General features: G+C 36.1%; 3 protein-coding genes across 3 annotated transcripts in view; all 3 read right to left on the reverse strand.

Moving 5' to 3' along the window:
- Window positions 1-3,712, reverse strand: part of tcf25 (TCF25 ribosome quality control complex subunit) — a gene marked incomplete at its 5' end in the record, with an annotated part of 15,614 nt that extends 11,902 nt beyond the window's left edge. The window contains 5 exon segments of the mRNA XM_014001920.1: window positions 587-686; window positions 1,139-1,269; window positions 2,496-2,578; window positions 2,672-2,737; window positions 3,591-3,712. Of these exon segments, the coding sequence (XP_013857374.1) occupies window positions 587-686; window positions 1,139-1,269; window positions 2,496-2,578; window positions 2,672-2,737; window positions 3,591-3,712 (502 nt within the window).
- Window positions 3,713-6,737: 3,025 nt separating this feature from the next.
- cyba (cytochrome b-245, alpha polypeptide) lies at window positions 6,738-9,634 on the reverse strand. The gene is made up of 7 exons (XM_014001921.1): window positions 9,450-9,634; window positions 9,300-9,366; window positions 8,993-9,062; window positions 8,198-8,272; window positions 8,027-8,110; window positions 7,765-7,846; window positions 6,738-7,428 (listed from the first exon to the last, which is right to left on the reverse strand). The coding sequence occupies exons 1-7, from the start codon at window positions 9,522-9,524 to the stop codon at window positions 7,240-7,242; spliced, it is 642 nt and encodes a 213-aa protein (XP_013857375.1). The 5' UTR covers window positions 9,525-9,634; the 3' UTR covers window positions 6,738-7,239.
- Window positions 9,635-9,958: 324 nt separating this feature from the next.
- On the reverse strand, window positions 9,959-13,085 carry mvda (mevalonate (diphospho) decarboxylase a). Its single transcript, XM_014001922.1, has 10 exons — window positions 12,880-13,085; window positions 12,629-12,699; window positions 12,234-12,348; window positions 12,004-12,144; window positions 11,649-11,848; window positions 11,417-11,491; window positions 11,084-11,302; window positions 10,548-10,663; window positions 10,346-10,454; window positions 9,959-10,267 (listed from the first exon to the last, which is right to left on the reverse strand). Exons 1-10 carry the CDS (start codon window positions 12,950-12,952, stop codon window positions 10,187-10,189), a joined length of 1,200 nt encoding a protein of 399 aa, XP_013857376.1. The 5' UTR covers window positions 12,953-13,085; the 3' UTR covers window positions 9,959-10,186.
- Between the last annotated feature and the right edge of the window lie 239 nt (window positions 13,086-13,324).

A 13,324-nucleotide genomic window follows, 5' to 3' on the forward strand; every position in this document is an offset into this window, starting at 1 on the left:
CTTTCCTTTTTGATAAATCATATAGTTAAGTCTTAGGTTTCCTGAATTATTCTTCATTTCTGCTGCTATAGACTTAGACTGCTGGAGCACAAACTGAGCACTAGTCTCTCTTCTCTACATGTTTATTGTTATTATTTCTATCATATTTTTTTCTTTGTCTCTTCCAGAAGAAGATGCACCTAGACCAGTCCTGGACCAGTTCTTCTGTGTTTGTCTGTGTCTCTTTCCTGTCCCCCAACCAGCCAGTCGAGGCAGATGGCCTCCTGTCCTGAGCCTGGTTCTGCTGGAGGTTTCTTCCTGATTAGCAGGGAGTTTTTCCTCTCCACTGWTTGCTCACGATGGGAGACTGTGATGAAGTGATTCAACACAGCCTGCTGGTTTCTTCTTTACATTATTCTTTTTATGTACAGTGCCCTGAGACAACATATGTTGTGACTTGGCACTATATAAATAAATAAACTTGAAACTTGAACTTGAACAATGAGGTTAAGAATAAAGGATTTTTTAAATCTTCTAGAAAACACAGTTTTATTAATCTAGAACTTTTTAGTGTCGGCATGACTCAAAGGGAAACCGTGATCCTCACCAATGAGGTCCCTGGCCATTTCTTGATCCTCCTGTATCCGGCAGACRTCAGAAAGCTGCAGCAGAGAATCGATGTGGTATGGGTTGAGCTGAAGCAGGGCCTGCAGATATAGAGAAGATAATAATCAGTTTAACAGAGCTGGATGAAAATATACAGATTGTTTTTGGTAAATCGAGCTGTAAGGAGCAGATTGTGAGTAAACATGTATGTTAAACATGTATGTTAAACATGTATGTATAAGTCCATATAACGACTAAGACAGCTGGAATGGGGGGGGGGGGGCGACTCCCCTAACCACTTCACCACAGCCGCCACACAAAATATGATCAACATTATTTTCAGCAAAACCTGCTTTCTTATGTTACATAAAGACTTACACAATAAGACAGTTGGAGTGTGTTATTTATTTTAATAAAGACTGATCAAAGTTTAATAAAGAAATCAAAGACAAGGAGAAGAATCAGGGCTTTTGTGGCCTGTGTTTTCATGACACGCAGTCCCTTTTCTGAGAATAAAATACAGAGTCCAGACAGGACACACAGGAAAACTTACAACAATATTGTTCGGATCCATGGACTCAACTGCATCCAGGAACTTGAACTGTACTTGTTGGTAGTCCCGACCGTGTTCGAAGGTGAAGTACTGAAGGCCATTCTTTGACTCCAGTAAGGTCATTGAAATTCCTGAGGAGCCATTTTTCACAATTAAAATAAAAACATCACTCATACACGAATACAGTTAAAAATCTGCATATGGTTCGTTCTTTGGTTTCATTATTTCAAAATAAAATCACAAAAAGAAAACAACAAAGTGTTTTTTGGTTTTTCCATTTTCAAAACCTAAATGTAAAAATGTAAAACTGAACTAATAAAAAAATCCACAGTGTTTGATTTTTACTTCGCTCAGCTAAATCCATAATAAAATATACGATTGTTGTTTTGAAATGTAGCGATATTGGAGATGATGGAAGTTGTCAAAGAATGAGTTTATAGTGGCTGGAAGATGGCAGCGGCTGCACTCGAACTCTATTTTGCATAACTTGATATATTAAAATAATTTTGTTCACGGCAATTTCGACTTCCCCTAAATAAGACTTTTGTCCAGATCTAAAGTGCTCAGTGAAAACTTAACACCCCAGGAGTTCAGGCCATGAGGATTTCTGGTTCAGTAAATAATGCTAATAAATGGGTGTTCTGAACTGTAATTTCATTGTGCTCTGTACAACGACAATAAAGCTTTATTCAATTCAATTCAAGTAATTTTTTAAGTAGAACCTTTTTTTTTTTTTTTACAATTCAGCTATTTTTAAATGTAGTTTTAAAAATAAAAAACATAGAAAAACCACATTCTGTTTTTTTAAGAAAAAAAATACAAGGAATGAACCATGCACGGATTGTTAAATCTATGTTTTTGTCATTACAGACATTTTAGRCTTAAATGATCAAAAAAATATACTCAGTCCTCAGAAATGTGATTTATACAAGTAAAACTTATTGGTTATAAAACAGTTATTTCCAGCACAGCTGTGACAACTCATGATCTTGTTTTTGTTAACACATTATTATAAAAGACATTATTATTTCACTGAAGCTGTTGGATTATCTCACACTGCCTCTAAATCTGAAAAAAAAAAAAATGCTACTTAAGTAGTTTAAAGCTCTCATTATTGACAAATTAACAGTTTGACTGTGCGTAAAAATCAGAAAAAAACTTTACACTCAGTACAATTAGAATATGTAAGGAGTTCTTAATTTATATCAGTTCTGATATGAAAGATTAGACACATCAATAGATAACACAAATTGCTGTGAAACTTAAAAGGGTAAAGATCGTGATTGTAATCTGCTCACTCAAAAAAATAAAAACAGGATGAACAATTAAAATAATTCGATAATCTAATAAAGCTCACCTGGACGGCTGAAACGAGGCCAAGTGTCCTTCGGACTGGTCATCCAGGTACTGCGGTGAAAATGTCTGTTTCTTTGTCGAGGTCTGGTGTAATAAGGAAAGAATCACGAATTTGTTTTGATTAACATATACAAAAAATAGTATAAATAAATAAATAAAAACACTTTTTTAATATACCTCTGATCTCCTAAAACAGCTCGAGCACCGAAGAATCTCTTCAGCTCAGTCTCTGGGTTTAAATTTCTAATAAAAGAGCATAAAAATTCACATTAAAATACTAATACGTAACAAAAACAATGTGGACTGCGTGAAAAAAGGCAGTTTGATGAATTATTGATAACGTATGTAAAACAATGTTAATAACAAAATAGTCTCAAGGTTGCACTTACAATAGATAAATATTGACTGTGAGAGTAGAAATAATATTTTAGCCTATTTTGAGCAAAGTAAAATTTTTACAGAATTCCATGTTGTAATGTTTCTCATTTAAAAAACTGATTAAAAATCTGTCTTGTTAAATATTCTTAATAGAAACATTCATTTTTATTAAGGTGAAATGTTTCTGACTTAAAGGTTTCTACTAAATCACATAAAGACTCCACAGACTTTACATTCTGTATGACGGCTTGGAAGAGGTGGTGTTACTGGTACGTTAATAAAAACAGATGCTTAACTATCAACAAATGTTTTAGCTTTAAAAGTCACTGAAACATCCTGCTCTGAAATTACAGTTTGTGAAACAATCAGAACATGTTAATGCCGACATTGTTTAATTTCTTTTCAAAATTGAAAGCAATGATCCACTGCAGTTCATCACTAGTTATTACGAGACCACTTTCATTTGTTTTTACCATGAGAGATAAGCACCACCATGTGGCAGCTTTAAGGATTCAGACTCACAAATGATGTTGGGAAACAAACATCAAATACAAACATAATATCATTACAAAGACTCAGTCTTGTTAAGAGTATGCAACACATTTTAAGTAGTATGCACAAACAGCAGAGGGTTATGTTGAGATCAATGCCTCTGGTGCCATTTAACCTTCAAGTCATTTACTGTATTTTTGTCTGAATAAAAAATGAGTATGCCCACCTGTGCTCCACATTTAGAACAGATTTTCTGTTACAGCCTCCACAATCCTCACTTTGTAGACTCAGACCATTGGACTGCTCCAGGTTCTCCAGCAATAAATCAATATTTTCTGGTTCTTCTCCCTGATAACAGTTTAAAAAAAACACAGAAAAACACTATAAAATTTAACTTTCATTTAGTTGCCAAGAAAAACAAAGATTTTCTATAATATTGTACCAACTCGCTGAATAATTTCTGCAAGACAGTGTGGTTAGTAATAAAATCATTTTATTGTCTAAAAAGAGCTTAACTCATTTTTACTATGTAGTGTAAGATCCAGTAAAATGCTGCACTTGTCATGTCACATGAGATATAGTCAATAAATTTACTTGTCCATCTTGTGACGTTGCTTTTGTTTTCTTCTTTTTCTTCTTCTTTTTTACTCTGTCTCCAGACTGTTAGACAAAACAGRCATGAGGAGGAAAAAATGCACATTTAGATCTGAAATTTTTAGTTAATCTGTAAGATTTTACACAAACTATGTTTGTTTCAGTTTTACCTTAGAGGCAATTTCCTCAGGGTTTTGATCTAGTTTCTCATGATCTCTATTATTATTCTTTCTTGTGTCACTTGCTTTATTGTTCTCTGGTTTCTCAGCCTCTTCATCAGGTGAAATTTTCTCCGCTTCGTTGTCWGCGTCACAGATCTATAAAAAACAGGAAAAGACAGTGTCTGGTGTAAAATGTGCCTCAGTTAAAACAAACAACACAAACACAAAAAATACTAATAAAAACGTTCAGTTCTGGCTTTTAGCATCAAGTCTACTAAGCTCACGTCTACAACACAAAGTCCCATTCTGTTTAGAGACAACATTGGTGTATTTGATGATGAAAAGAGACTAAAATTTTTTTATGAGGACTAGTATAAAAATGTTGTAACTTAAAATATCTTAATGTTCAAAGCTGTAAAAGAAGCTGTTGTCACTGTTGTCCAACATGTCTAAAGCCAGTCAATTTTCAGTCTTGATGACTCTTTTCCAAATCATTAAAAACTTAAGAATAACTAAATATTCTAAATTTCTTTTAGAAAGTTAAAAAGCTTTTCCATTTCCAAAAAGTAACAATTTCAGTTAAAACATTCCTACATTTAATAACAATGTATGGACTCTTTTGAACAGATTGAAGAGTTCCTAGAATTATCTAGACTGAAAATAAGACGTTTTTAAGTACTAAGTTTAAGAAACATTTATCTATGTGAAGTAAGCTAACATCTACAGTTAGCCTGTTAGCAAAGAAGCTGTGGAGCTAAATGTAAACAATTGATAGCAAAAGCCACAAGCAATGCAGCAGTGTCAGTTGGTGAGTTTTATTTGTCACTTTACCAGCTCATAGATGTTACTGATGTTTTTCTGAGCCTTGTTTTTCTTTGCCTTTCTGCCTTTGCTGTTAGCAGGAGAAGAAGCACTCGCCGAGTCCAGCTGCTCTTCCTCGGTCTCGGCTCCTTCAGCCTGCTCCTCCGGGCTCTCACCCAGATCCCCGAGGTCCAAGGCCTCCTGACCCCGCTGCTTTCCTCGGAGCCTCCGCAGAGCCCGGGTGGACATTCTTCAATATTTAGAAGTCACGTACAATTCAGTTTGTTTGTTTTATCAATGCATTTATTTTCTTGACAGCTGACAGACAACACACCAATGAGGTAAAGATAAATTTCACGTCTTCTTCTTCTTCTTCTGATAAATATTCACTACATCTAAACGTCACACCGCCCTCTAGAGGATAGATTAAAAACAACGCTCGCTATCTGCTTTTTATTATTTTAAAAGTGCTCAAATTGGCTAAATAACTATTTTAATCTATTATATATATATATATTTTAAATTAAATAAAAACCAAACAATAAATAAATATTATAGATAACTAATAGCAAAACATGATAACGCCTCAGCAAAAATTGGCCAAAAGTAGTCAGGATCAAGTAAAAATACAAAAACAAAGTATATCCTTTTAGCTTTTGATAATATTTGAAAAGAAGTTCATAGTTTTCACTTCATTGCATGATAAAAAAACACGTTGCATTATATTTGAAAATTGTAAGCCAGTCTGTTTATAAATTCAGTTTGATTTTAACAAGTTTTAAATAGAGATTATTATAAGTTTATTTTATTTTTTACTGTTCATCAAAACGTCTTCTTAAATTTGTATTTTGATGATAGAAACGATGGCCTAAAATTATAACTCCTGTTGTGTAAGAAGAATATTATATTTGCAAATAAAATAGGTGATGCTTGTTTTAAACATGTCAAGATGCAACCAGGAGGGGTTGCAGTAAAGACAAAATTAGGACAAAAAAATTTATACTGTTCTCAGTTTTGCACAAGATCAAACAAAACTATATATTTTTTACTTTCAGTATGATTTTCAACAAAACTACAAACATTTGAATAAGCTACTAAAATTGAGAATAAACTTTAAGTCTAAAATCTCTTATAAATCTCCTGTTATCACACATTTTTTGCAGCCAAAAGATATTAACAGACTTGGTTTGATATTAAAACACATTTAATAAAACTGAAATTATGTGAGTGTAAGAAACTACGTGAGTGTAAGAACTTTTGATGTATAAAAAATAGTTTGTTTCACCAAATCTTTAAAACAAATTCTCCCCTACAACTAATGTTCATGTCATTAAAACTGCCCCAAGCTCAGTTGTAAAAATAAACAGAATTTAAAAATGCAAGTTTATGAATCAGACTGCATAAAATACTAACATGCTACTATACTTGCGAATAATGGTGTCATTTTTGTGTTGTTTCTCACACAACCCCAGGTAAAAAAAAATAAGGAAGTATCTGGGGTTTCTTAACAGATTTTAGCTGCTTGACAAATCATCTGTGACTGCCAAAAAAGAGAAGAAAGATACAGTTCAAGACTCAAGTTAAGAAATGGCACAGACGTGCAGAACTTGTCTGACAAGCCGACATACTGTATAAATACATTTGTTTTCCTTCACAAGAAACTAAAAGGCAACAAGATGTGGTGAAAGAACTGAACTGAGATGAGAAAGGGAAATTCAGAGTTAATGAAATACAGTGTTTGCCCAAGGAAGGGAAGTTGCAAAAGTCAGTTCTTTAAATATTTTTTTTAAAAGAAAATAAACAGGAACTTATAAATATTCAATGAAAGCAAAGGATTTATTTACAACACTTTAAAAGCATGAACAGAGAAACATATTATAATAGCAGCTGGATACAGTCTGTTATTCCTATTTTTCCCAGTTAAAATCAGTCCTAATAAATGGAATAACTTCAATTCAAGGCATTCAAGAAAAGCACAAACACAAAAGCTTTAAAGGAGGGACTACATAACTTATCATCTTGTAAAAATCTAACATAAACTTAAATGACAGGAAGGAAAGCAGCCTCATCAGAGTGAGCACCAACACACCACCTGTGCTGCAAACTGATAGTATTTGTTCAGCCTGTATGGCACTTTCTCTTCTTTCAAATGTAAAAAAAAAACAAACATTCACTTCATTTCCTTCTTGTAACTTGAGGTAAAAAGGAGCACACTCAACATTTTGTTCAATCTCTGTCTTGTCAACAAACTTCAGGAAACATTTTGTTTACAGTCACATAATCTGAGGAGTGTGGCTTTTTATAATGGCACTGAACTGGTTACTCATCATCAGTAACAGACATAGGGTTGTCGTACGCCGCTCCCTCCACGTCCTTCCCTTTCCTGCGTGTCTCTGGAGGAGGCCTTGGTGGGGGGTTCTGGGGGGGATTCTTGATACTCTCTGCCACCGGCTTCCGGGTATCCTTCCTAGGAAGAATGGGCTCCCAGTGTTCGCCTCGAATGGCAGCCTGGAAAAACAAAACAATGTTGGCAGCAGGTGGTTGTGAAGCACAACCCTCAAGCATGACACGTGTAATTACAGGTAACTACTTTGGATGCTCCAATTTGTATGCAAATATACTATTAAAGAAAAAATGTGTAAACTATGCTTCACCTGTGTTTGTACGAAAGACTGCTGCTGAGGAATTTCGTCACACCCCTAACTGGTCAGGTTTTTATAAAGGGCCATGTCTCAACAGAAGTGTGCAACAATCGCTTCCTTGTTAACAACTCTTTGTTTCCGTGAGGCTTCCAGTCATTAATGGGCTAGGCGGCAGCATAATGCTGAAAAGCTGCCAACTTACTGCGAGGTAGATGAGGCTGGCAATGCCGAGGCAGACACATCCGAGCACAGTGGCGAGCATGAACCCTCCGGGTACACAGACACTAAGAGGAACAACAGGGTGATGGTGAGACAACAAGGACCTGGATGTCGCAAGGCTTTTCCAGTGAAGAATGCTAACTAACAACAGATAAGATGGTTGAGATAACAAGAAAAATGCATTCACTTMAACCATATTCTGGAAGCATGTTTAGGTCAAGTTTAAATTGGCCAAATAAACTTACCCAGCGTGCAAAAATGCCCGGACATAGTAGTTCCTCGTCAGGGGTCCAAAGGCTTTTACGCACACGGTGAAGCAGTGCTGGCCTCTGCAAGAAAATACGAGTTGGATCAAAAGATGATCTTCATGACACTGAACCAAATCATATTTGTGGAAATATGAAAGCAGTGCTTACGATCTTTCCATACTTGTCCCCTTGGCCCTCTTGCTTCTGGGATACTCAAGCAGACACACAAACACACCGGCGGCACTTTTTACTGGTCAAGGCTGATACTTTGGTTCTGTTATCATAGAAACACATCATACAGCTCTAACCGATTATGTCAAAGTGGGTCCTTTAAGACCATGACCAGAGTACATCTGCCTTGAGCTGCATTTCTAATCAAAACTAAAAAAATACACAGTAGAAATTATTTACAGCAGTCTTGGTTTCCAGGTGTAAAGTGTTTCTATATAAAGTTAGAACAACTGAAAAAAGCAATGCCCTCACTGTCCAAAAATCCACCTTCTGAACAAAATACATTAAAGCAATGGTGATTAGTTATGCACATTTGGTATTAGGAAACAACCCAGGAAGATTCAGTTGTGAAAATGATAAAAAAAAAAGACAAATAAAAACAAATAAAATGTATTTATTTTTGTAATTTTATTTGATATCTGAACAAACTGATTGCGCTCATTCCATTGTGCAATTTACGTACATTAATTATCTCCAAAAAGCCTTTTTTGTTCCTAAAATCACGGGTTTAATAGTGAAACTCTTTAAACTTTATAGTCAATATTTACTCAATAAAATCACATTTCTACATTTAGGCGCGTGATTCATAAACTGTGACATCAACTTCCTCTAAGCAGCTTTTTATAGGTCAAACAAAAGCAAGAATAACTTTATTATCATTATATTTTTTTTATTTTAAAGACCATTTCGATATATACTTAAATAATGTGATGGTTTGTTTGAAAAGGATACACAGCATAGGCAGCAAACTCCCAGCCTCTGAACTGGCCAGCCACCCCCACTATTCCTCCAGTAAGAAGAACTGAAAGAAGAAAACAGGAAGGCAAGAGCCCACAATGTACCTTTTGTCACTCCACACAAGCTCAGGTGCAATTAAACAATGATTTATAACAGACCGTCTTAGAAAAACTAACAGGAATTCAAGAATATTTTTAATAATCAAAGATAAAGTAGCCTAAACTCTTTATCTAACTTAACTCATTAAATTCTAATAAACAGTAGATAACTGTGGGTGTTTAAATAAAGTTATAATACTCACTGAGACCTGAAGCCAGAGCCTGCTCATTGGCCCACATCGCCCACTCGATCTTCCCCATCTTGTTCACCTGAGAAGATARAAGCTGCAGGAAGTCTACCTGCGGCGACCAGAGACCTGAATAATCWGGCACAAGGAAGAAAAAGTGTTTACGTGATGTAAGAACAGATGTTCACAGGAGGGCAGGGCCTTTCTCTTCGTTAACCAGTCCTTCTTTGGACTCGTCATTTCCCTCAATAGTACGGGACTGAGAAGAAGAGGAGGAGTTTATTGGTTCAACTTCCCGAACAGGTGCAGAGAAGAGCGGAAAAAAAAAACCGAGCGCACCTGAATGCAACACAAGGAAACCTCGAAGGACCGTAAATACTGTCTTTGGCTTTACTGTATTTCACAACATACATTCCTTTTACTATATCTTTGTAAATTAATATTTAAAATGTTTTTATTTCATAAAAAATAGCTGAAGTAATGACAAAAGTAGAAAAAAAGACCAAACATAAAACAGTTTAATGACTAAAATATAATTTATTCGTGTTTGATTAGTAAAACTAATAAAATTCAAACATTTTAACGTTTATCAATTAAAAAAACTACAAGTGAAAATGGTTGTATTCTCTCATTTACACATATACATTTATAATTAAAATATTGGAAAACAAAAATATGGCTGGCTTGGGAGTCAAAGCGTGTTTTTTTTATTGTAAAAGAGCCCATCTTCCAAACATAGAGCGCTACACAAGAGCAAAGAAAACTGACTGCAATTAACAAGACACAGTTGTAAAATTTGGTAATTGGTGCTTGAATTGACACAACTAAAGCAAATGTTTCAATTTGATAAAATTGACTTTGTTGGTACACAGTGAGGTTCAGCTGTTTCTTCAGGTATTGCTTCACAGAGTTTTCTTGGGGAAACCATCAGATGAGAGTAGGTGCTGAGAGGGATCACTGATAACCCGGGGGCCTGGTCCAGCCTAAAAGATATCAGAAAAAAAAGACGTCGTTGAAGAAAAGACCCATTTTCTATTTGTGTTTATTGATTCTTGACATACCTTGGTACTAATAATATAGTTTATTCCTTTTGGCATGGGCTCAAGACCAACAGCCTGTTTCAGCTCCTCTGAGAGAACAGCGTCAGTCACTGGCAGACCTTTAATAAAGCTGAGGAAAAGGAGCAAACAGTGACAAAAATTAAAAAGGTGTGGAGATAAAAAATATTAGATTAAATGTGGAATGAGTCTAGTGCCATCGTACTCTTCTCCGTTTGCGTCTGGAGGGAAGAAATGCTGAACGACCTGGACAAACTCTGGAACGTGTTGCTGTGAAGTGAAGATCACAGCATTGGGTCCTGCATCAAAGCTGTAGGCCACCTACAGAGAGCGCAAACAGAATGTGACTGTCATCTCACAACTTTCGTGTTCCCTTTAAAAAAAACTTTTTGAAAAATTCAGCTGAAAAAATAAAAGGCAACTTTTCGCCAGGTGAAACAGGAGATGTGGTAAATAATGATTAGAGGCATTTTTAAAGGATTTTTTTTAAATAATGACCTATGTGACTGACATTATGAAGAATAATGCTTATGTAACATTTTATAGCATCAGCTGAGCCATAGTAGATTCATTTTGATTCAATTTATAATCCACACAAATTTTATAGGTTTTATTCATCAATAATAATAATCATTTAAATTGCTAATGTCGCTGCCAGAAAGGTAACAGCATTACGTGTATAAATGCAACAAGTATTTATAGAAAGACAAATAAGCAGCAGTCACACAATGACTCCCTCACCCTGGTCTCGCCGTAATGCCGGTTGTAACGATGCACCAAGTGGATGACCTGCTGAGAAACGCTGCTGAGGTAGAAGATAGGAGGGTATGTGTCGAGGCAGGAGGCATGAAACTGGTTGCTGTCCTTCATGGTTAGTTCAGCAAACGCAGGGAAGTCTTTTCTCCGTATCGCTTCGGTCATCTCGTCCATCCGGCGCGGGACGACAGACTCCGCTCGGTGCTGCACGCACAAACGAGCACACGTTCAACGTTTTCTTTTGACTAGATGATAAAGTTGTCACCAGACAGATTATGTTAAGATGCTGAAATTCAAATAAGAGAATAATTAGAGCACCTTTAGCAGAAGACTTGTTTGTACACTGGTTTGCATTCCAGATGTGCTGCCTATTGGCTTCCGCTTGGCACTGGCCTTTGAAAAAAACAAAAAAAAAACTGCATCAAATTTAAACATTAAAATGTAAAGCTTTTCTAAATCAACCTTTTTTTTATTTCTGCACTTGTAAAACATCTTTTCTCTGTACTAATTTTTCATTCTGATGTTTAGTTTCACTAAAAGTCTGACCTACCACAAGCACAAGGATCCTGAGCTCAGGCCAGTGACTCTCGGGCTCCACCTGCTGGGCAACACTGTCCTTCCCATCTTCTCTGCTTCCCATTTTCCACTCTACAAACCCACCGTACATGCTTCTGCAGGCGCTGCCCGAGCCTTGACGAGCAATCCCAGACAAATCTCCTTCCACACCGAACGCCTGAGCCAAACTATAAACTGAACACAGGGGAGTAAGAGCATTAGAGACTAGTCAGCATGTATGTGATATGAGATGAATGTCACATAAAATAGCATTTTTTTGTTGTCAACATGCTGCACATAAGCAATTTAATATAATCCTTAATTGTCCTATTTTTGTCACACCCACTCACCGAGACAAGCAAATCCAGCTGCTGAAGAGGCCAGTCCTGCAGCAGTGGGGAAGTTGTTAACAGAGCAGATATGGACTTTATGAGACAATCCTGCGGAATCAGGGTTTCCATCGTTACGCCTCTTCCGTGCTAATCGTCTGACTGAATACAGGGGGGGGGGAAAAAAGTTGTGACCTCCACAAAACATTTAATGTTTTTAAGAAATGAAAAAGTAAACAAATATAACTCACTCTCTCTCAGACAGGACTGTAGTCTTGGATGTGTTATGTCCTCCTCTTTCCCATTCAGCCACAATCTGTCCTCTTTAAATAATCTGCTGACTGCAACAGTTGTGGTGGTTTTCAGCTAAACAGATAAAGTAAAAATAATGCAGGGTAATGTCAAACTGTTTCTATCATAAATATAGTGTCCCGTTTGATGTCACGAGTAAAAAGTGTTAATAGAAATCACATAATGCTATTTTAATTACTCAACGCCCAAGCATTAAGTCAAATTTTTTTGTTGTTTAATTATTAATGTATCATGTCTCAGTTACATTTCTTGCACGTTGTTTTAGAACAAACCACATCAGGTTGACAGCCTTTACAGTTCACAAAACTAATGGAAAACTTGTTTATTTTAAAACCTGGTCTTGATGCAGGGTGACGCTCAAAGATGAGTTGATGGGCAGAATTAAATCTTCATCCCTTTTCCCCCCTGGAAAATAATCAGTGTTAAACACAGATCACAACTGAGCTGTTAATGAGATGTTACAATACAACTGTCTACCAGACCTGAAACTAATTCATCAATTTATTGGACATAAAATAGCGAGACTTTTAGTCAAATAAACACTTCAGGAACAGATAAGGCTCAACAAACACAAGGGGTACTTACAGTATTTAATGACAGCGATATTCACAGGAGCGGAACATGAGACTAAATAGGGATTGTCGTTATCTTCAGGCATAGCTTTATGTCTGTAAACTGATATTTGTGCTGAAAATATAACCCCAAAACTTTAAACTCCTCTRTCTGAAATGTATTTCGTGAGTGTAGCAGTTTCTACGTGCATGGCTAAGTCAACCTCAATGTAGCGATTTGTAAACTTCTCACCCGATTGGCTGTCGATGAACACGTGAYTATTCTCCCAACTAATCATAAGCGAGCTTGTGTGACGTATATGTATGGTTAGCCAATGAGCATCAATCTGACCACAGTCATGCCAAAATGGGGTAAGGACAAAAACCAACCCACTTTTCAAAGTTAGAAGAAAAAAAATTAACCAAGAAAGGMARWSWTKCMAGKTRWAYRMWARWWACAGGCTTCACCTAGGTACAAT

This window comes from Austrofundulus limnaeus, unplaced genomic scaffold (genome assembly GCF_001266775.1).
Source record: "Austrofundulus limnaeus strain Quisiro unplaced genomic scaffold, Austrofundulus_limnaeus-1.0 Scaffold10, whole genome shotgun sequence".
Taxonomy (NCBI): Eukaryota; Metazoa; Chordata; class Actinopteri; order Cyprinodontiformes; family Rivulidae; genus Austrofundulus; species Austrofundulus limnaeus.